The 24,686-nt window shown below is 44.1% G+C and overlaps 1 protein-coding gene across 1 annotated transcript in view; it reads right to left on the bottom strand.

The window, feature by feature from the left end:
* Acoxl (acyl-CoA oxidase like) overlaps positions 1-24,686 on the bottom strand; it is a 300,810-nt gene that overhangs the window by 252,790 nt on the left and 23,334 nt on the right. The window contains exons 3-8 of the mRNA XM_042276199.2: positions 16,892-16,975; positions 12,347-12,433; positions 11,212-11,310; positions 5,416-5,530; positions 4,698-4,784; positions 3,006-3,078 (exon numbers count right to left, since the gene is read on the bottom strand). Of these exons, the coding sequence (XP_042132133.2) occupies positions 3,006-3,078; positions 4,698-4,784; positions 5,416-5,530; positions 11,212-11,310; positions 12,347-12,433; positions 16,892-16,975 (545 nt within the window). The remainder of the gene's footprint in view (positions 1-3,005; positions 3,079-4,697; positions 4,785-5,415; positions 5,531-11,211; positions 11,311-12,346; positions 12,434-16,891; positions 16,976-24,686) is intronic.

Genomic DNA, 24,686 nt, shown 5'->3' with positions numbered 1-24,686 from the left:
GCATTTATCAGCTCACAGATGTTAGAATTGTTTCCACTTTGAGGATATTATGAGTAATTATGCTATGAACATTTGTGCTCAAGTTTAAGTGGGACAAATAGATGTATACATTTCAATGAGCATATGGACAATGTCTCTCTATATATATTATACATATATATGTATATATGTATGTATGTACACACACATACATACAGATATACATGTGTATCTGGAAATAAAACTGTTGAGTCATCTAACTTCAAACATTTTTTAAAAGATATATATATATATATATATACATATATATATATATATATATATATATATATAGTGTGTGTGTGTGTGTGTTGCATGAGTTTAATGTACACCACTTGAGTACAGAAGCTAACTGAGGCCAGAAGATGAGATGCAATCAGCATCTGATTAACATTAGATCCTCTGGAACTGGATTTAGACAATCATGAGCCATTCTGTGGGTGCTGGGAACTGAATCGGGTTCCTCTGCAAGAGCACCAAACACTCTCAACTTCTGAGCCATCTCGCCAGTCCAAACAAAAAGCTTTTGAGGAATTGCTAAGTGATTTTCCAAATCTATGGAGACATGTCACAACACTGCCAGTGACACGTGATAGTCCTAATTTCTCCTCAACTTCACCAGCACTTGGTATTATTGTCTGCATGTTTTACCGTAACCATCCCAAGGGGTACAGAATGCTTTCTCACTGTGACTTCACAGCAGTCTCTCAATGATAGTGGGACTGGTGAGTTTTCTTAGAGAGCTGAATATCTTCTATGGGGAAATGTCTATTCGTATTTTGTTTATTTTTTTTTAACTGGTCATCTGTCTTGATTAACTGAGATAGCTTTTACATTCTAGATGCTAGGCCCGTCTGATGTATTTTACTTACAAGTCTTTCTTCAGCTCAAAAGACTATTTTCACTAAGTTTTTAAAAATTTTCACAAACTCTAATTGCTCTACTTTTCTGTGAGTTTTCTTTACCTGTACTTTTGGTGTCATGTTGAATAACTCACTCATGAGACCAACGTCACTAACTCTATGCCCCAGGTCTCTTCGAAGAACTGTGTGCATGTATGTTGGGTGATGTGAGATAAGATTTCAGCCTATCGTTTTTTTAATATAGATAGCCACATGTCCTGGAACCACTTGTTGAAAAGACTATTGTTTCCTCTTCCTCTTTGTCTTGGTGCTCCAGAAGTCTAATACTTGTCAATAAACATGAGGACTTATTTGTGAACTATTCTATTCCATTGCCCATAGACCCACCCTTATGCTAATGCCATACAATCTAGATTACCACAGCTTGGTCATAAGCTTTCAGATTCCAAGTATGAATCCTCCCACTTTGTTCTTTATAAAGATGGTTTTTTTTTAATTCTAGGTTTCCTATACTTGCATTTAAATGTTAAGGTGAATGTATTAATTTCTTCAAAAATGAAAATGACAGGTGAAAAAAATTTTTAGAGAGACTGTATTGAATCATTTATTTACATCTAGTAACTGGTTCACTTTCTAATCAAATGTTGAACCATGCCTCCAGAAGACTACTCCTTCAAAATCTCATGCAGCCAATGTTTTGTAGTATGAGGGACAACTTAAATGGTAATGAAATAATATCATAAATCAAATCCGGCTCATCAAAGTGATGTATTATCTACAAACAACACAAGCCCACAGTCATTCTTCTTTCTCACTGAATCTGACTTTCCGATCTCTAGTGCATTTGGTGAGCCCTTCCCATTGGCCAGTGGTCTTCTGTGGCCGGCTTTGATTAGTGTGATGGAATATGGGAGCTGCCAATTGTGACTTTCCTTCGCTCTTCCATCCTCCAGAGTGGGTGATGCTAACCAAGAGCCTAGGAAATGGACAGGCCCCTCCAGGGAAGGCAGGCGGGCGGGGGGGGGGGGGGGGGCGGGTCAGACCCACTTTCACAAGCACTGGCGGCTGCTGGGATTTTTCAGGACATCTGCAAAGATGTCTTTGCTGTTTCTGTTCTATTTACCACCAGTTCACATGGGGTGAGAGACAAAGAGAATTTGGTCCATTCTAAGTTGGTTTCCTGCCCAATTTTCTTTGACATTTGTAGCTGACCACATTTACTTATTGACAAGAACTTGTAAGTAGCAAAGATAAGTAAAGGAGAAAATCCACTGCAAGGTAAACAGACAACTTATTTATACCCAGATTGCTGGCTCTACCCGTGATTTAAGTACAGCTGTGGCTCAGGATGTACAGAGTTCACAGGAAACACCGCTGAGGCACTGAGGTAGCTGGTGTGTCCTAGAATCTGCAAAAAGCGTCTTTAACCCTGACTGTCATCCAGAGAAAGAACCCTCCACCTCACTGTTTGATTCACCTTGACTGCCTGGTGAACGCCTGGGCATCTTCCCTCCAGCTGACAGTGGTTTTAACAACCTCCCCTGCTGAAAAGTATTGTGGTTTTTTTTTTAATATAATATTTCTTATTTGTTCTTTGAGCATTTCATGCATGTACACAGTGTATTTTGATTATGATCAAAAGGTGGTCTCTTAACTTTTCACACCCACAGGGGAAGCAAGTAGCACACATCAGTTTATTCATAATTGCTAAAATAAAAAGAAGCTAAATGCCCAACAACAAGGGACTGGGTACATAATTCATTGACTATTTAGCATAGTACTATGGTACTTTTGATATGCAATGTTAGATGAAAATTACAAGTTTATCAAAGAACAGAATCTCAAAGCAGATCTTCTATGTTAAAATTCTAATGTAGGCCTCTTTTTTTAGACAGATTGTCACAGAGAAAAGTCTCCCATAACAATCATTATGTCTGAGCAATGTTATGTTGGAGCATTTAGATTTTTCTCTATTTGCTTATTTACTTTTTCCAGTTAGTTGTGGAAACATCTGGGGGAAGACCCCTTGGTCCTGCAGTCTGTGAGACCCCGAAACTAGAGGCCTCATTTGAGAGAACAAGTAGATCCTCTACACAGACCGACCGTAAGGAGAAAACTACTCACTTATCCAGCAGGTTCTCTCTTGGGATCCGAACCTTGTCAAATATCAAAATTCCGTTATCCACACCATTCATTCCTGGGGGAACAGAGTAAAAATGTAGATGCAAGGGAAAGCTATGCAACCTTCCAAAGATGGCCTCAGCTACTTCTGGGCCTAAAACATAAACCTTCAACATTTCCAGGAGTGCAGGTGCTCTTTTGTTAGGGGGCATAGTGATGATACTTTCAGTTTGTTCTCTGGGCCCTGGCTCAGACACACCTGGCCCATCCCCAACCCCCACCCTGAAGAAGACCGGAAGACGGTGATGTGGTTTTCCTTGTTTGTAGCCCCACAGTGTGCTAGGGACTCAGGGTTGGACTCTGAAAGGGCACATTTCCCTCCCCTGCAGCCAACATTGGTAAAAGGAAAAGTTCAGGGCCTGAGGAGACATCTTGGTGGTTCAGAGCACTTGATGCTCTTGCAGAAGACCCAGGTTCAGTTCTGAGAACCCACACGGTGGCTCACAACCACTAGCAATCCCCGTTCCAAGAGACTGGCGCTTCCTTCTGACCTCCCTGAGCAGCAAGCACACGGGCGGCGGTGTGTGGGCATGCCGGCAAACCACTCATCCACGCAAAATCAAATAAAAGTTAAGAGGGAGGGTCCAGGCAAGAGAAAGCATGGGACCCTGAAGACAGAAGTCATCCTGTCCCAGCACAGCTCCTGCTTCCTCCCCATCTGAGCTTCCTCCTCAGGCACAAGAGGAAAGTAAATGACAGAAGACATAGAAAAGCCAAAGCAGTCCTTCCGCAGCTGCCAAGGTTTTCAACATGTGGCATGATGTCATAAGCCCTGGCCTGTCCCTCTGCTCTCAGTGACACTTGACACTCCAGGGACCTTCAGGGACCTTGTCTAGCAGCAGTGCTTGCCAAAGGGAAGGATTGAGGTCACCCCTCTACTGTCCCATGTGACTCCCTTATCTCTTCCTCTCTTTCTTCTCTCTTTTATCCTTAACTCCTGCATCCCTTTCTTTAGCTGGTTCCCCCTTGGAAACCTGGTCTCACTGAGTACCATGGGATGAACTGTAGATTGTAGATCCCATTTGTGAATTGAAGTCCTAAGCCCTATGTCTGTAATGCAAACGTGTTTGGAAACAGAGGCATTACAGAGTCAACCAGGTTAAAATAAGGTCATTAAGGTGGGCCCTAATACAAATGATAGGAGTCCTCCTAAGAAGGAGAAACCTGGAGACAGATGTGTGCCCAGGAAGGCAACATGCTCATGTGAAGACGGCATTCACAAGCTGAGGCAAGAGTCCTGGACCAGAACTTTCCATTGCCCCATCAGAAGGAGTCAACCCTAGCAGGTCTCTCATCTCAGGCCTGTTATAGATGTCCTGAGTCCATCCTCAAGGCTCACCAAGGGCTGACTGGACACAAACATCAATCTGGAGGTAAACACTCACCAGAGAGCAGAAGCCTGCCCTAAGTCTAAGAAGAGAGAAGTTGAAACACCCTTTGGGGACAAAGCATCTTTGTCACTAAGAAACTGAGAAGTAAGGAGATAACAGCATCAATGCATGGTCCCCTGGCAGTTTGGTCCACCGCCATGGTTTCCTCGTGATGAAAGTGGTTAGATTCTCCTTGGCTGTGATGGGGGCTGGAGGACCCACAAGAGGCACAAATAAGACAGAGGACAGTCACCTGAGGACTCACCTTCTTTATGCATCATATCAATGGCTGTCACTCCTGGATACAAGTTTCCATTTTCATCCCTGATAGGAACGATGAAACAGTGGGGCCCTAAGGAAGGCAGAGAGACAGGCCCTTATTAGGTCTCCCTTTTTACTGTTTTTGAGACAAAGTCTAGATATGTAATCCTAGATGGCCTAGAACTCATCATATAGGCCAAGGTGGCCTCTAATTAAAGTTAATCCTCCTGCCTCCACCTTCCAACTGGTGGAATTATAGGAGTAAGTTACCATACCTGGCCTTAGACTCCCCCTTGTAAAGAATAAACCTTCAAGCTGGGTATGGTGGCGTGTGTCTTTAATCCCAACATTTGGGAAGCAGAGGCAGGTAGATCTCTGTAAATTTAAGGCCAGCCTGGTCTAATAGCAAGTTCTAGGATAGCCAAGGCTACCTAGTGAAACCCTGTCTCAAAAAATAAAAATAAAAGAATACAACTTCATGTCTCCTCTGGAGCAATGTGACATTATTTTACTCTCTGAATCCATTGATTTCTAGGCACTGCACCCAACAGTGACTAGTGTCAACAAGTTTGATCATCACTTTTACGTAGAAGGTTAAGTTAGCAGTGCATGTTTTTACAAGACAAAGCTGGCCCTGGGAAGCATGTTTTCTGTGTAAAGAACTGATGTGAAAACAGCAATAGCAGAGAGAGTTCTCCCAGTCTCTCATGTTGGTAACAAACCTTGAGACCGTCCCTCAATGATGAGTTGGGCGAAGACGGCAGCATAGTTCCCGTACATGGCGTTGCCAATGTACATCTTCTGGGCGTCTTCATGCGGTGTGTCAATCACGAACTCCTGCACAGAAGAGGAAGGCACAGAGTATTTGCCTCCATGTGGCTCATTTCAACCCCTAGCTCAACACAATGGATACCGTAAGACAGATCTGCGATGTAAAGAAGACTCAGAGGCTCCCAGAAAGCCATTGTCTTAACTTTGTGTTGCTCTGTCCCTCTGTGAATGGCCTTTGCCTCCATCTTTGCTTTGAAGGTGACTGGAAATGAAAGTGGGCTTTCCTTTTTGGTGCATAATTCAATCAGAAAAATAAATGGGCCAATTTTCATTCATTCATTCATTCATTCATTCATTCATTCATTCATTCCTCATCTCTGTCTTTGACAGTATCAGGCTGATGTGTGCCCTCTTCTTCGTCTGCCAGGTTTCAGTGTATTAACTGTTCCTTCAATTATCAATTCCTGTCATCCAACTAACTCATACTGAGGATTCTGCTTTTAAAGAACCCAACACCAAAACCGCTACAAGAGCTAGATGTGATGGCACAGGCCCCAACCCCAGCTACTTAGGAGGCTGAGGCAAGAAGAATATACTTTCAAGGACTGCCTGGACCTCACAGTGAGTTTAAGGGCAGCCTAGGCAACCTAGCAAAGCCTTTTCTCAAAATAAAAATAAAGGGATAGGGTAATAGCTCAGTGGTTGAATACTTAATTCCCATCTCTCTCTTACACACACACACACACACACACACACACACACACACACACACAGAGTCACCTAGCTCTCCACACACCCCTCACCCTCAAACACCTCACCTATGAGGTGCCCATGAAAAGAGGGAACAGCCCAACGATCCAGGGCCCTGGGATGGTTTGTTCCTGAGTACACAAATGTATGTTTCATTTTGTCTTCCCCTTCTGGGTAAACTCTGAGTTCTCATGTCTTCCACTATTGCACGGGCCTGGCCAGCCTGCAGCCATGATAAGAACTTTGTTTAAATGACAACCAACTCATCTAAAGGCCAAAGCCATGTGCTTGGCTGCAAGCAAAACAGGTACCTGTGAGCTATTCCTATCATTGCTTAGTATATCACCCCAAAATCATTTTAATTCTGATTTTTTTTAAAGGAAAGGAAAACACCTATCAAAGCCTTTGGCTGGTTGTCTCAGAACCTGTTGCAAACATCTTACTATTCAGTGAATACAATAAAGCCCCCAAGGTCCCATACTAGAGTCATGTGCCCCCCAAGCCCTTGGAACAGAAACACCTGTAAAGGAACCTCGGTCTTCTGAGAAAATATTAGAATGCCTCACGCAGTTTGTCTCAGTAAGAGCCAAGGATTCCAGCTCCAAAGACCCTGAAACTAACCCTGGCCTGAAGAAACAGTGACACCACATGGGTTACCCTTAAACCTCTTACCAAGCAGGTACTGACCATACTGCTAGCACTGAGTACAGGGTACCGATGGACAGGTCAGGGGCCCAGAGGAAATGGCAGAAAGCTGAACTGGCCATTTAATTGGAGTTGACAATGTAGAAGACATGATTCAGCTAAACCAACATGCTCTTGATCACACAAGGATTATCTCAGATTTCAGATTATAAAGTGTGTAGACTGTGCTTTCCCATCGGGCCAAGAAATACAGTCTCGAGGCCTAAGACAACAATCTCTGACATCAGTTTGTACAGGAAAACCTTTAACATGTGCAGGGGCTTTTCAGAAAAACACATGGACGAGTTGAGAAGTCTCTTGAGATTGCCCTTGGCTTATCTGGCCAGCCAGGGCTTCTGAAAGAGGGGGTAACTCAAGGCTGCATGCGATGAGCAAGAATGATAAACAACCTGTGTGCATGGGTCAGGAGGCAGAGAAGAGCCCTGGAAACACAGGGCTGCCAGGGGAGAAGGTGGGAGGCCACCAGTCCTGTACTCATCAAATACACCCCAGGGGAAGAGGTTTGTCACTGCTGGCAAGAGGCTTGACGTGGAAAGTTTGTATCAGCCAAAAGGCTGGAGTTGAAACTGTAATCTAAACAATGCCCAGCATGTGTGCTGCTTACAATTATGATTACTTGTTGAAGACCAACAAAATGGTCAAAGTTGCAAACACTAAGATGTAAAAAAAATAAAATAAAATCAGGAGAAAGGTAGAGGGCTAGAGAGATGGCTCAGTGGTGACCAGCATGCACCGCTCTTACAACGGAGCTGACTTTGGGTCTCCGCACCCCTCCCTGTCAGGTAGCTCACAACTGCCGGTAACTCCAGCTCCAGGAGAACCCACATCCCTGGACTTTGAGGATCCCTGCACTCACATTGTACATGTACCCCCCACACACACACACACACGTACATATGTAAAATAAAAAGTAAGCCTTCTCAAGTAAAAAAGGGGCCAGTGAGATGACTCAGCCATTAAAGGCATTTGTCTCAAAGCCCAATGACCTGAATTTAATTCCTGGAACCCATATGGTAGAAAGGAGAGAACAGACTCCTGCAAAGTGTTCTCTGACCTCCACATGAGTGCTGTGGTACATGCATGTGTACAATAAAAACACACAAACAAATAAATAAAATGTAAAATAATAAAGTTAAAAAGCTTTGGCCATAACCTCATTTATTTTAGCTAGTTAGCACAGAGTATGACAATAAAAGGCTTATCTCATAGCTAACCATACCACTAGCTAATCTATTCCCCTACAAATGAAAACAGAAGAACCAAAAAACAAACAATCAAAAAAGGAAGGGAGGGGAGGAGGGCTCATTTGCTATGCTATATGACTTTCAAGGGGAAATGAAGGAGAAACAGGAATCCAAGGGAGAAAGCCCCCCTGTGTTAGTGCCCCCCACACACACACACGCACACCACCATCCTGCTTCCCTCCCGGCCGAACTTCATGACTGACTTGTTCCCTCTCCCACCCACTGGAGAGACAGAGCTCACCATTCTCCTCATCTGCAACTCCCCTGTCAGAAAGAGGCAGCTGCGGAAGCCCACCAGGTGACAAAATCATTTACACTGTTTGGGGAAAATGGGACCAATGCAAGAAATTATTTTTTGTTGAAAAAAATGGTAAGAAGAAACAAGTAAGAAGTGTGGGTGGTGTTTCCTTCACAGTAATGACTGCAAGGTCACCTCAATGTCACTGTTTGGGAAAAGAATTAAAGAAAAAAAAAAAAGGCCAGCCAAAACCCACAGGATATCAGGTCAATAAAGCATCACTTGGCTGGGAAGCCACACTCTTAAAGCAGTTCTATTTTAACCTAAGAATCCTCATTAACTCTATCACTAGAGTCAGGTTTCTAACCTCTGTGAGCCTCAGTTTCTCCGTCTGTAAAATAGGGACAATAATGTTTCATTGGCTGGTTATCTCAGTGTTTAGCTAAGTGCCTCCCACCACTTGAATTCTCAACTAACAGAAACTGCTTAACCGATTTAAAGGGAGCATTCATACCATAGAGAAGAAGCTGAATGGCATGGCAGGGCACAACCCTTGCTCACCATATGACCAGGGACATCATTGACTGCTGTAGAGAAAGAACATCAGGGTAGGGGAAAACCAGCCTCTAAGACATCTGTCACCTGAATATGACATTCTAAACACTGCCACTCATCTGATGAGGATTCACCAGCCAAATAAACAAACCTTACTTTCAAAAAGTCCTGATTCAGAAAGGCAAACTCGCAGGAAGTGGAAGACTAGAACTAGGCACACAGACATTAGTGGGACGCCCCTCCTCACCCCGCTCACAGACATGGCTGCACACATCAGAATTCAATCGCTCCTTCGTAGTCCTTAGGCATACCCAGTACCAAATAAGAAACCCCACAAGAGGGTAAGATAAATCAGCAGTGGCTTTCTTTATCCGGCAAGGGCAGTGGGGGGCGGGGGGCGGGGAGTCCAGTAGTGGAGAGCTACAAAGGAGAGCTTCCACCTTGCTCTGGCTGTGGTCCATTAAGGAGCAAGACACCAGATGAGAAGGTCTTGACCAACATGTTTATTTCATGAACAAGAACAGAAAAGACAGGGCTCAGTGGGTAGAAGCACTTGCCACCAAGCCTGAAGACCTAAGTTCAATCCCACATGGTGGAAGGAAAGAACTGAATCCAACAAGGTGTCCTCTGAGCTCCACATACATGCTGTGACACACACACACACACACACACACACACACACATTTTAAAGGGAAGGGAAAGGAAGAATATCGAAGAAAAGAGAAACAAAAGAACAACATGAATAAAAACGAGAAAAAGTGACGGTGGTGCCTCCAGGTTGTCAAGGAAACCCCATGCGAGTCATGGTTAAGATCACCGCCCAGGGGCTGGGAGAGGACTCAGTGGGAAAGACACTTGCTGCTCAAGCACAAAGACCTGAGTTTAAACGCCCAGGACCCAGGGGAAAGGCCAGGTGCGGCGCTACATGGCTGTGACCCCGTGCTGTGCTGGGCAGAAACAGCAGCATCACTAGGGTGTGCTGGCTGCTAGCCTAGCTCCATCCACACTCAGTGGGGGACCCTGTCTCCAGGGAATTCGGTAGAGAGTGGCAGAGCAGGGCACTCTACCCCTTCTTCTGGCCTCCACATGCTTAGGCATGGGTGTACATGTGTGCACATATATCACACATACACTCACACCATATCTTAGTTAGGGTTTCTGTTGTTGTGAAGAGACACCATGACCATGGCATCTCTTATAAAGGAAAACATTTAATTGGGGTGGTTTATAGTTCAGAGGTTCAGCATCACGGTGGGGCATGGAGGCACGCAGGCAGACATGGTGCTGGAGAAGGAGCTGAGAGTTCTACATCTTGATCCAAAGGCAACAGGAAGTGAACTGAGACACTGGATGTAGCTTGAGCATAGGAGACCTCAAAGCCAGCCCTCACAGTGACGCACTTCCTCCATTAAGGCCACACCTACTTCAACGAGACCACACCTCCTAATAGTACCACTCCCTAAGAGCTTGTAAGGGCCAATTACATTCAAACTACCACACAAACACACATAAGAACATTGCATAATACAATTAATTGGCCCTCTATCCACATGAATCCTGCATTACTGGAGTCAACCAACTATGTACTGAGATACATTTTAATTACATCTATACTGACTACCTACAAACATTGTTTTCTTATCATCATTCCCTAAATGATATTGTTTAACAGGTACAGAGCATCAGCATTATATTAGGTATTAGAAGTCATCAAAAATGATGTAAAGTATACAGGAGAACATGGAAGGTCCTACACAAATACCATGCTACTTATATGAGGAAATTGAGTGTCTGTGTATTTTAGACTTATCAGAGGTTCCTAGAAGCTGTGAGACCCCATGAATATTGAGGGACAACTGTGACAGCATAGAGGACTTAGCTCCTGATCAGGAAACCTCAGCTCTGGATGGGCTGCGGTGTGCAGAACCAGCCAAGACCTCTCCTCCCTGCTTCATAGACTACTGTTGGAAAGAGCAACAATGTGGCTAGTGCTGTTCCCACGGTTCAAGGGAATCACTAAAGAGTGCATGTACAGAGAGGAGTCCCATTGGTGGCAGGAAGCATGTGAGTGTAGGCTGGCATTGTTCTCAAAGGCTGAGCTCATGTCCATCTCTAAAACAATCAGATGCTGTTCTGAGCCCCGGCTTCTCAACCAGATCGCATGCCGAGGGTGTGAAGCCCAGCTCAGGAAGATGGGAAGGTCTGTACAGGTCCCCTGTTGCAGTGAACCATGAAACAGGAAACAGATTCTTCACCTGCTTGTCAAGGTCAAAGGTGGCCTCGGTCTGGATTCCTCTCACGTTGCTCCCGTGGCCCTTCTCTGTCATTGCGAACATCCCAGTATACCCCTGCTCCTGAGGTTCAGGGGATATTAAAAGAAAGTTAGCTGGTCAGATGAGCTCTAACTGAAGAGCTCAGGCCATTAACAATAGAAGAGGAGAAGAAAGCTGGAGACGACCATAAAAAAATTATTTTGTTGACATCTATTATGGGTTCAGGAACATGACAGGTGAGGCTGAGAAGATGGCTGGCTCAGTGGTTTAGAGCACTTGCTGCTTTTGCAGAGGACCTGTGTTCAGTGCCCAGCACTTATATGATAGCTCACAACCATCTGCAGCTCTGCTTCCAGAGGATCCGACATCCTCTTCTGGCCTCTGAAGGCACCAGACACTCATGTGGTGTACAAACATACATTCGGGCAAAATATCCATAGACATAAATTTTTATTAATCTTAAAAAAATATGACAGATGTAGAATAATATTTAAAAAGATAATCTTGAAACTCTAGAACAAATTTTTTTTCAGATTCTAATTCTGTTTTTTTTTTAATCAAACACACACTCACACAAAAGTACTATGATTTTTTTTTAAATCTCCATGGGAAAAGCTATCTACTAATGTTGGAGAATATCATTTTAAGGTGTGTTACTTTTGTTTATGTTGGATTTCTTTAACTCTGTGAAGCTGTGTTACAGTGACTGTCTAAAACACCTGATGGTCTAATAAAGAACTGAACAGCCAATAGCAAGGCAGAAAAAAGGATAGACAGAGCTGGCAGGCAGAAAGAATACATAGAAGGAGAAATCTGGGAAGAGAGAAGAAATAGGAGTCAGTGAAGGAGGGGAACATCAGGGGTCAGCCACCCAGCTATACAGCAAGCCACGGAGTAAGAGTAAGATTTATACAAGTAAGAGAACAGGAAAAGCCCAGAAGCAAAGGGGACATGGGATAATTTAAAGTTAAGGAAAGCTGGCAAGAACCAAGCCAAGCTAAAGCTGGGCATTTATAATTAAGAATAAGCCTCCATGTGTAATTTATCTGGGAACTGGGTGGCAGGCCCCCCAAAAGATAAAAAAACAACCAACAACATACTAAGGCAAGCATCATACCTTGAGTTGCTGAAACCACTTGGTAACATGTTCAGGACTTCCAAGATTGTTGATGGCACCGCCAAATAACAAGTAAATGATTCCACACTAGAAACAAGGAAAGTACAAACAATGACTAGCCACAATCAACAGCTTAGCAAAAACTAGACCCACTGGCCAAATCCATTCAAGGGGTATCTCTAGGGATCCTTCATGCTACACAGGTCTTCACCTGCCCTTTTATAAGCCCTGATGAAGTGTTGCTGACAGGAAAAGAGGGGGAGGGGAGGGGAGGAGGAAGCAGAAGTTTAAGAAAAAGGAAAAGGAGAAGTGTTTTAGTTTGGTCTCTGCTGCTATGATAGGTATAATGATCAAAGCAACTTTGGAGTGAAGGGTTTCTTTCAGCTTCCAGGTTACAGCCATCGTTGAGAGAAGCCAAGGCAGGAACCTGGAGGCAGGAACTGAAGCAGAGACCACTGGGGAATGTTGCTGACTGGCTTGATCCCCATGGCTTTCTCATCTTGCTCTTATACACCTCAGCGCCACCTTCCCAGGTGACACCACCCACAAGGGGCTGGCTTTCCCACATCAAACATTCATCAAGGCATGCCACCTAAGCCAATCTGATAGAGAGGCAATTCTTCAGTCGAGGCCCCCTCTTCCCAGGTGACTCTAGTTTACGTCATCGGGTTGACAAAAAAACGCAAAGCAGAAGAGGAGACATCTAGAGCAAAGCCACATGGAAGGAGCAGGACAACCGGCCGCAAAGACAAAAGGGCGGAAGTGTGTGGAGATGTGCTGGTGTTGAGTTCACCATCCGTTCCCTCTCCGAGCCACACACTCTGGATTTCCCCCGAGTACCAGCCTTCCCTAGAATGGGTCTGCAGGGCTTTCAGGTGGCTTTAAGAATAAGTGTGTCCTACACATAGCTGGGCTGCATCACCCCACAGCCCTGAGGATGTGGCTTCAGGAACAGACCAAGTATCTCAATGGGACCATTCCCAGTGGCTACCAAGATACAATGGAATCCAGAGAGACAGAGACCTGAGGCAACTTATTGCCATCGCCCACTAACTACTGAAAGAAGCCAACACACAACCAAGGGGTCAAAGAAAGAGGATGGCCAAGAGATTCGAGCACTCAGGTCTCCCTCACCTGTGAAATTCATTAATTCTAGCAATGAAGCCTATTTTTCTCAATCAAGTTTAAACTGGACCTGTTGGTGGGGGAGACAGCGGTGGGGAGTCACTGGTAACTGAATGAGTCACCTGTACCCACACATTTGGAAAATGAAATCAATCCAAAACGATATAATTTTTTCTCTGTGTCTAGTTTAAGGATAATATTTTACTCCAACTAAAACAAGTTGAATTTTCCACTCCTAAATCTCTTTGTCTGATGGCGAAGGTATACGTTATCATGTATTTCTTTTCTAGGTTTTTTTTTTTTTAACTTTTCCTCCCCCTGGAGAATGGGAAAAACTGGAATTTTTGTACACACACTTGAAAAGCTTCCTGCACTAGCTACATTAGGAAGCAGTTAGGCCCGAGCGACCCACACCTTCGAAGGAAAGTGGCCGGCTCATAGACAACATCTATGTCACTTTCACTCAGTCAGGAAATGTGTGGGGACTTCCCCTCACAAAACCACAGTCTCCAAACGGCAGACAACATGACCAAGGCGGACCAAGTGCAGGAAGAGTCCAGGGGGATTCCTGAACAGATGACCTCTGGCCTGACATGTCTGCCACAGAGCTCCTAGAGGTCCACAGACAGTTTTCCAGCCAGAACACCGAGTCAGGCAGGCAGGAAGCGGTGATGGTGGAATACGATGGTCAGCGAAGAAAGAAGGGGAGATATTCAGTATAAATTCTGGAAACAAATTACGAGTTGGATTTGGGAAGGGAAGAGGGATTCTGGAAGATACCTGGCCTTTGGCTGAGTAACTATGTGCATGAAAGCCCATTAGCTGTCATTCTGGAGCTTGCAAGAGTTGGCATGAACCAGGGAGGGGCTGCTCAAATGAAGATACCGGGACAGAGATGCTGCAGCTGACAAAAGATGGACATCTATCTATCCAAACTCTCCTCCCAGAAGACACTGCATTCACTGCTGTAAAACCATCCGTGTCCTGTCCCTGGTACACCTCAGGAGACAGAACACCAGGAAGCCCATTTGTGTTAAGACAAACTGAGGAGAGCAATTGAGACACCTTACGAAAACCCTAACTGCAAACGTGTACTCAACATGTACTGTTTTGGGTGCTTCTCTCTCCTTTCTCCACAATCTATAGAGGAAAAAGAATGGTTGCAACATCAGGAGTCTGAAGCAATAACCACAGCATGCCCAGAAAGGGCTGGCAGCAGCCCCCACAGCTGCCCCTGGGGATGCCTAGAGGCTGGCATCTGAAGTCAGGACAGTATCAAGGGACAAATGATGAGCCTCGGCAGAGCCTCATCTTACACATGGGGATGAGAAGGAGATTCTGGTCACCAGAGAAGATGACCTCACCTCCATTTACCAATGAAGCCACCATCTGGGAGATAATCAAGGAGGGCTCCTGGGGTGGACCGTGAGAGAGCTTAGTCAGCAAAGTGCCTGCCTTGTCACCACAGGGACCCAAGTTTGATCCCCAGAGCCTCCATAAAAAACATCCAGGTGCCATGACATGCATTTGGAGTCTCAGTCAGTGATGGGAAAGCAGACAAGAGGATCTCCAGGGCCCACTGGCCAGTCAACCTAGACTGCTCAGGGAGTTCCAGGACAGCAAAAGGCCCTGTCTCAATTTTTTTTGAAGAAGAAGAAGAAGAGTGTCCAGGAGATAGCAAGATGGTTCAGGAGTTACTGTTGCCAAGCCTGATGACCTGAGTTCAGTCCCCAGAATCTACATGATAGAAAGAGAGAAGTGATTCCAACAAATTGTCCTCTGACCTCCACAGGCACGCCATGATGCGTTCATATTCTCTCTGTCCCTGTCTGTCTGTCTGTCTGTTTCTCTCTCTCTTGATTTCCCTCTCCCTTTTGTCTTTCTCCTCCCCAATCCCTCTTCTCTTTCTTTCAATACATAAACAATCTAATTATAAAAAATATGGCTGAGGAATGACACCATAGTTGTTTTCTGGCTTCCGTATGTGAGTACACATGTGCAAGTACACACACACACACCCTAGTCACATCTCAGAAGGTTATAGCAAGAGGAGCAGTACTTGGGGATGTATTTTCCCTTCCCACTGTCTGTCTTGCTCTTTGTCTCCTGCTCTGCTGTGATGCCAAATATCCGCTACACACTCTTGCCACCACGGCATCACCTGTTTCACCAGGCCTTCTCAGCCATAAGGAGCTGAAACCATGAACCAAAATAAACCATTCCTCCTTGGGTTGTTTCCAGCAGGCACTTGGGTCACTGTAATGCAAAAGTAGCTAATACCATCGAACTTCCACATAGGCTGATGAGAAAGCAGTAATGCTCTCCATGATGTGATATAAAAGTTTAAAGGGTTTAATTTTCAAAACCAGATATTTAAGTTAATGAAGGCAATGACTTGTGACAATATAGATAGATCTCAGCAATGATATCTAAGTGAAGAAAGTAAGTCACAGATATTTATGGTACTGTCTTTATGAAATAAAGACAGATGAAGCCCGGGTAGTATTGACACTCACCTTTAATCCCAGCACTCGGGAGGCTGAGGCAAGTGGATCTGAGTTCGAGACCAGCCTGGTCTACAGAGTGAGTTCCAAGACAGCCAGGCTACACAGAGAAACTCTGTCTCAGAGGAAGAAAGAAAGAAAGAAAGAAAGAGAGAGAGAGAGAGAGAGAGAGAGAGAGAGAGAGAGAGAGAGAGAGAGGGAGGGAGGGAGGGAGGGAGGAAGGAAGGAAGGAAGGGGGAGGGAAGGAAGGGAGAAAAGAAAAGAATGAAAGAAATTAAGACAAACAAGTATAATCAATTAATACATGATATGTGTATTAATGAAAACAGTATGAAAAACCAAGCAATAAAAGAGACATGCACTAGTGATTCCAGTACTTGGGAGACAGAGGCAGGGGTTCAAGGCCAGCCTAGGCCATAGGAAAACTATCTCAAAAGCAAACAAACAATAAAAAGCAAAGACAAGAATGAATGACGGTAGTGAAAGAGCAGGAAGATGGGTCGTGATGTGGGAATGGGTGATGATTGACAGTGAAAGAGCAGGAAGATGAGTGGTGATGTGGGAGTGGGTGATGATTGACAGTGAAAGAGCTGGAAGATGGGTCGTGATGTGGGAATGGGTGATGATTGACAGTGAAAGAGCAGGAAGATGGGTCGTGATGTGGGAATGGGTGGTGATTGACAGTGAAAGAGCAGGAAGATGGGTCATGATGTGGGAGTGGGTGATGATTGACAGTGAAAGAGCAGGAAGATGAGTGGTGATGTGGGAGTGGGTGGTGATTGACAGTGAAAGAGCAGGAAGATGGGCCGTGATGTGGATGCCCTACAGACACCCATTCACTAACTACACTGAGAGCTCACAGTGATGTCACTCCCCTCCTCAGCTCCTGAAGGGTGAGATGCCCAGGGCCTCGCACCTTCACACACGTGGCCACATCCACCATGCAGAGCACTTCTCCCAGGGCCAGGCTTCGGCTGACGAAGTTCTTCCTTTTTTCTTCCTGAAAATATAATAGACCCAATGTCAAGATTTACTTCTGGTCTTCTGATCTTGAAATAGACATTTTAAATAGTATGTGATATGTGTAATACTTTCACAATAAAACAACACAAAGCAATTTTAAGTTAGGAAATAATCTCATTGCTCTTCTGAAAATAAATGTTTTCATCTTGAGTCAATGTGGCCTTTGGTCTCTGGCCATTTGGGTGTGGTTTTCAAGGAATTTTTTTCCTTTCTTTTTTTAAGTTTTTAAAAAAATAACCATTTATTCAGGGGTGTATGCAACACAGTGGATGTTTAGAGGTCAGAGACCAACTTGCAAGAGTCAATTCGCTTGGTGGGTCCCGAGGATCTAAATTGGATCATTAAGGTCAGCAGCAAGTGCCTTTACCTGCTGCTTCACCACCAAGAGCCCTGTGGCCTCTTTTCTTACACAACAGGAAGTCAGCTGCTCCTGCTTGGAAGTCAGCCTCCCCCAGACTCTACTTAGCCTTGACCGAGCTTGCCCCTGGGCTCCCAGGATGTTTCTCCTGCAGTATAGGCAGCCAAGACACCCTGCCTAGCTTCTCTAAGTGTTCACACAGCAACACTGAGGTGAAGAAAATCCTTTAGAAAATCTGGGGCATTTTAGATAAAGGAAAAGCCATGGTCTTCTCTTTCTAAGCGTAGGCCACCCCTGGGTTTGATTTATGATTTTAAAACCATGAGATCCTGGTCTCTCATCCCTGCTGATTCTCCCCCTGTCACAACATCAACAACTTCCAAAGCTCAGTGAGTGTACCATTCTCCACTGTTTAATCATAAAAAACAAACTAGAGCAGGGCTTAGGAGAGGGCTCAGTGGGTCAGAGTCCTTGCTGGACACGCCTGAGGCCTGAGTCTAGGGCCTCAGCACCTGTGTAAAAGGCCAGACGCAGTGACAGGTGGGTGTCTGTCATTCCTGCGGCAGAGACTCTATCGGAGGCAGGAGGATGCTAGGAGCCTTTAGGCAGCTAGTCTAGCAAAATTACATCCAGGGAGAGAGCCTGTCTCAAAAGCATACAGTGGAAAGCGACAGAGAAAGACACCCAACATTGACCTCTGACCTACACACCAACACACACCCACACCCACACCCACACAGACACACACACACACACACACACACACACACTTTTCAAAAAAGAAAAAAGCCAGAAGCAACATTTCCTGAGAAGGTGGTAGCCCCTTGAGTGGACAATTTGGAATTATTCATTATTGGAATCATGCTAGTTGTCCTCATGGGCCAGTTTCTTCTAAGACCCCCACCAACCAAACTTGTGCTGATTGGTCATGTGTGCCTGCATGTGCATCTGTCTGTGCACACATGTATTTGTGTATCCAGATGTGGATACATCTATCTTGTATATATTGTGTGCATGAACCTTCGTGTGTGTGTGTGTGTGTGTGTGTGTGCGCGCGCACACGCGCACGCGCATATATACACATATGTGGATATGTACATGTTCCTTTAAATACATGTGCATGTCTTAGTGTATGTTTCTATACACACATCCACATGTGGGATGATCAGCAGCAGGATGATATCAACCTTCTTTGGAGGACTGTTTCCACACTGGCTTCAACTCTCTCCCTAGACATCCTCCATATTTTTCCCTCCCACAGGTTTTTACAATGTTTCTCTCAAGCATTATTAATTCCATCAAACACCATACTGTCAAGATTTATGCTTCTCCACATGGCTGCAACCCAACACATCTTGTATTGATTATTTCCTAAAATACCTCCAGGCTCTCGCAGAAACCATCGCGTGGCTCCAGCCTGGGATCGCACTGAAGAGTCGGTTACAAGCGGATAATGAAAAACAACTGTAGCAGATATCGGCGGACTCTTTCAAATGGCCCAGTGTCCTCTGTCTCACCAATCCTCAGAACGACCCTGACCCCACATAAAAGATGGAAAAGCCTGTGCTCAGGGAAATCAAGTGACTTTACCCAACCAGAGTTACCTGGTGAGCGTCACAAGGGTCAGAAACCAGAGCTTCGGAGCTCTTCTGAGAAGGTCTCGCCACCGCTGCCCTTCATTGTTAAGAGCTCTGGCGGCCCAGTCTTCACCACTTTATTTTTTTACCACCAGAGAGCACTCAACACCGTTGTGTCAAGGTGTCCCCGTGTCACCTCCTGAGTCGTGCTATCTACAGTCACATGAACAAACATCCCTTTGCTTTCCACCATTTGCTCTGCTTTTTCTAAACCCAAACCATTAAAGTGTGTGTGTAGTGGCACATGCCTGAAATCCCAGCACACAGGAGGCAGAGGAAACATCCAGGTCAGCCTGGTCCGCATAGAAATTCCACGCCAGTCAGAGCTACATAGAAAAACCCTGTCTCTAAATAATTATTAGATAGATAGATGATAGATGATAGACAGACAGACAGATAGATAGATAGTAAACCCCTTAGAAATACCGAGTGCAGATGGCTTCCTTCATTCTGATAACTCATGCTATTGATAAAAGAATATAATTTTGTTACTAGTAACATCCAGTTGTGGCCATTTTCACTCCCGAGTTTGAAACTAACTGCAAGCACATGTGTTGAATTCATCCATCTTGGAGCATTTGAAATGGTTTCTTATGCTGACTTTCCTTCCCCTGTCTCTACAGGAGACAGCCATGGCTATGATTAGAGCTGATGGGAAACGTCAGTGGAGGTTTGCCATTCCCTGGTGTTAACTCGAGTGTGCACTGGAGCTGGTTCACTTTCAAAGTCAGATCAAAGTCCTGAAACCTGGACTGGGTTCTGTTTGATTGACCGTATTGCTGGCATATATTTCTAACAAACATCATCTACACATATAAATTCTCTTTTTTTCTTGACTTTGATTGGCTAATTGTTTAATTAATATTCATTATTGTCAAATTTATCCTGTCATTAAATTGGCAGCACTAGCTGGACTGTCTATGTTGATTGTGATCAATCATTAGTCAATGTGGGTTTTGCCTCCTTTTTAATATGTCTGCTGTGTCAATAGCTACCTTCATTCACATTTGATATATTCAAACCCAACTCAACGATTATAGAGTCATGTAAATTGATCATCATTTGAAATGATAGTAAATCCATAAATGTACAGCCAATAATTCAAACTTTTATTATATCTGAACTTGCAGCCCATGCCATCAAACGTTTCTGCGTAGTCAGTTAGTTTCAAACAGAAGGAAGACAGTTTGTCCTAAAATACTCTCTTTCAGGGCATTTATGTGGCAGATCTCTATGCTGTGATATTCTGCTACAAATTCTGGGAAGAAAAAGGTCTTATTATCCCAGAGACGTCCCTGAAACACATGTATATTTCCTCAATGAACGTCAACAAGGTCCAGAACTATTGGAAGTGTGGAATCTGCATTGCCTTCCCTCAGATGTTAACATGCCCACAAGGACCCTCTGCACCCACAGGCAGCCTACAGTAGCTGTAAATTCGGGCACTTTTAGTACTGTTTCCTCTTGAAGGCACAGCCTTCTGTAGGCCTTGCTTTTCCACCTGTGGGCTGATGGAGGCCAGCGGAGCAGCCTGCACACAAGACTGCCGTTTGCGCACAGCGCAAGGGCATTGTTGTTTTGTAGCATTTGGGGTGTTTCACATCCACGAAGTAGAAATTGGGGACTGCCATGGGCACCTATTCCTGTGTTTCTTCTACTTTTCCAGAGAAGGATGAAGGAGATCGTTTGTGAGAGGCATGTCCTCATGAGAGGTCATCATCAATTTTCCATTTTTAATGAAGACCAATTTATCACCTTTAGCTTGTGCACATTCAGTGGGGCCTAGAGAGTATGCTCTCCCCCTCCCTCCTCCCTCCTACTCCCTCAAGAACTCTTGCTTGTCCTAAAGTCAACAAGATAATCTTTGCTCTTCTGTGAGCTGATTTTAAAATCTGTGTTCTAAAAAGCTATATAATACACCTCAAATTACTTTTGCATGTGGTGTGAGGTGGGGATCTAGGTTTTCTTTTTTTCTATTTGCTTCAGCATCATTTATCACAAAGATATTTCTTTTCTTGTTGAGTTGCCTTGGCAACACTATCAAAAATAAATCAATTGATCAAATGTACATTTCTGTCAGGGCTCTCTATTCGGTTCCCTTGATATGTCTGTCTTTTTATCAGAGACATAATCTTAGAAGCTTTCTAATGAACCTTGAAATCATGTAATGAGAGCCCACCAGCTTGGCTCTGTTACAGAATTGTGTTAACCATTCTAGGTCCTTTGCACATCCATATGTGTTTGAAATCAACCAGTAAATTGTGATGATGCCACCAGACACCTCCAAAATCAGCCTCATGTCATGCCTTTCCCGACGAGAGCCTTCAATGACTCCAGTTACCATCTCAAGAAAATCTGATCATCTCAGTGTAGCCTCTCTGTCTGGCTTTCATGTCCCATGATGGTTACTGGGATCACAGTGTAGAGTGTCCGAACAGAGTGCTGGAAACATTTGGTAACAAAGACTAACTGTGTACTTCATGTACTTCTCCTCCCAGGAACTTTTGGCTGCTCCAGAAGAAGCCAGTACAGGGCTGATAAAAGTGGCATTCCCATGGCTTTATCTAAGGCTAGTTTTCATTTCATGAACACATTACTGCGGCATTCTGACAAAATAAGATTCTTCCAAATTCTTACCTCAAAATGATATACATTCCTTTGGCAACAGATGCCTCCTAAGTCCCTACCCACGTACCTACCATTTGGAAATTTTTCCAGCTAAAGAATAATCGCAGAATTAGTCTATACTGACAGCATGTAATAATGAATTTCTCTATTGGCCTTACCAGCTCAATACATGAGGTTTCTTTCTTGTGAATGCAAACTAAGGCATCTGACAATAGTCTCAATGGAAATTAATGATTGCTCATCCATTTTTGTCCAAGGACAAAAATTGCTTAAGTCACTGCACATTTTGAAAGATGAAAAGATTGCTTCCTAAAAACTCGATAGTAAATCATAATATCACTGAGTGCTCATTCATTGCCAAATACTGTCTGAAGAACCTAACACATGGATGTCATGTGATCCTCCCATGAACCCTTTAGGGTGCATGAAGGAAACCAAGGCTCAGAGAGGCAAGGGCTTGGGTTTCTCAATGAAGAAGCCAACCATGAACCCTCATCTATCTGACTCCAAAATGAGACAGAAAATTACATTTTGACCACCCCAAATTAATTTTAAAAGCAATATATATAATAACGTATAATATATATATATATATATATATATATATATATATATATATATATATGAAGTGCACTGAAAAAGACAACAACACTGGCATACATAAGCCCATTATTAGTTAGATATGGTATTATGAGTCTGTGTGTGTGGATAATTTTAACTTTCCTGAAGTGAGCATATCTTACCTTGACAATGTGAATTTTCAACAATTCTTCCAGTGAGTTTTGTGAATTTTTCTACAATCTCTATCTGTAATTGTGTGACTTCTCCAAACCTCACAGCATGACTAGAAGGTGAAGAAATGAGCTTGAAACATGGGGTAAGAAAAAGTTGATCCCCGTACAGGAACCAGAGAAAATAACCTTGTATGGCCCAGAACTCATGACCTCAGCTGGACATGGCCAGCATGAATCTGAAACCTGGTTTCTCCACCTGCATGACAACCCTTACCTGCTCACTGGTCCCGAAGTTAGATTCTGATGGTTGGCCTTGAGTCCTGTGTTCAAGCTTACTTTTGCCACAGGGTAAGAAGGATGCCACAGGAGCCACCGGTGTTATCCATACCCATGTTGAGATTATCCCAAATCACAACAGCTTGTCTTCATACTCAAAAGTCAGGATGACTTCTGCCCAGGAATCTTCATTAGAGTATCTTCTCCCTACCCTCATGTAACTACATACAGTTAAGAGTTGAAGCTTTTGCAGCTTCATATGGCCGGCATCCATCCAGGCGTGCCCAGGCGGGCTGACTTTGCACACTCCCTCACTTAGCCACTTCCACACTAGCCCTGGCCCAATAGATCAGGGGCACTTGAAAGACAGAGAATGCCTCTTTCTTCTCTTGAGTTATGCAGTTTCTGTGCTCTAGTCTTTGTTTCTTCCTCCTCACAACAGGAACACAATGCGGGGGTAGAGCTTTACTACATTTGGGCTATGGAATCAAGCACGTGGAGTTTGACTTTTGCCTCTGTTACTTCTAGCATTTGACCTTAGATAGGTTAACCTTTTCCTGTAAACATTAGCCCCATGGCCTGTGGCCTGTAAAATAGGAAATAAACTTTTCTTTATAATTTTCCTAGGAGGAGTTTGTTTGTTTTTGAGACAAGATCTTGTCATGCAGCCCAAAGTAGTCTTAAATTTTTTATCCTCCTGCCTCAGCTTTCTGATGAGTTTACTTGGGCAATTGCATGTACCACCATGCCCAGTTTGTACAGCACATTGTATAACATATGAAAATTACCTGCAGCTCTCTTCTGCTTGTGACCTATTTCTCTGGCCAGTCCCCACCCCAGTCTCCACTCTGATCCTTTTCCAGAGTCCACCAGACTCAGTCCTTGAACCTCCTCTTCTCTGCCAACACATGTGGAGCTCCATCCAGCTTCACAGCTCTTAATTCATCCCTGTACTCAGGATTTTCTGCATCCTATCCTATACATCTCGAATTTCCGATCATAACTAAAAACTGACTCCTGACTCCGTGTCAAGCCGAGCACAGAATGGTCCTCATTCTCCTCTCCGCTCTGTCTAGCCATCTGTCAGCAGACCTTGTTGCCTTTTCAATCGGATTTCAGATCTCTAATTCAGTCATTTTGACTACAGCCAGTCTGGTCCTGGCCAGCACCAGCTCTCTCTTAGGGAAGTAAAAATCCCCTCAAGTCTTGTCATTATCAGTCCTGCCCCAGCAGCTGGGAAGGCTCCTGGTGAAATATCCGATCACGTCCTGCTTCACTCAGTCCTTCCAGAAGCTTCCCAATTTACCCACTCTGAGGAAAGCCAAACCAATTAAAAACTCCTCATCCACCTTTCCTCCAGCCCATGATAACCAGCGTTCTAGTCCTTGTCTCCCTGAATCTGATTACTGCATACACAGTAATCATAGAGTCACAACACAGTAATTGTCCTCTTGTGACAGCCTCGTTCTTTTCAGGCATAATGGCTGCAAGAGTCATCCATGGAACAGGTGTCAACTTTCCCTTACTTTTAAAATCTAAATATTTTTGTTTTGCGTTACATGCCTCATTTTGTTCTTTCCTCCCTCTGCTGACAGACATTAGCTATTGTACACAATGATGCTGTTAACGTGGTGTGACGGTGAATGTCGGTTGACACCTTGATTGGATCTGGAGTCAACTAAGAGCCCAGCTTCCAAGGGTCTGTGGCAGTGCTTCCCGGAAGGATTAGCTGAACAGCAGTACCTTCAGAGCAGCCTTGACATAAAGAAAGCTCCGCTCCTCCGGATTACTGTGATCAAAACACATATATACAAATATTTACCTGACTCTACTTTCACTTGCTGTGGCATACACTAAGAAATGGAATTTCTGTATCATGTGATTTAATTTTTAATGAAATGTTTAATTAAGGAAATACCACAGTGTCTTGAACAGATGCTATAAAGCTTTACCCAGCACCAGCAACACATAAGGGTTCACATTTTTCGGTCCTTGAGGGTTTGTCTCATTTTTTTATAGATAGCTATGTTAAAGGGTGTAAAGTAGTGGGTCTCA

This window comes from Peromyscus maniculatus, chromosome 4 (genome assembly GCF_049852395.1).
Source record: "Peromyscus maniculatus bairdii isolate BWxNUB_F1_BW_parent chromosome 4, HU_Pman_BW_mat_3.1, whole genome shotgun sequence".
NCBI lineage: Eukaryota > Metazoa > Chordata > Mammalia > Rodentia > Cricetidae > Peromyscus > Peromyscus maniculatus.
The sequence above is the reverse complement of the archived record's forward strand: the minus strand, read 5'-3'. Positions and strand labels throughout refer to the sequence as shown.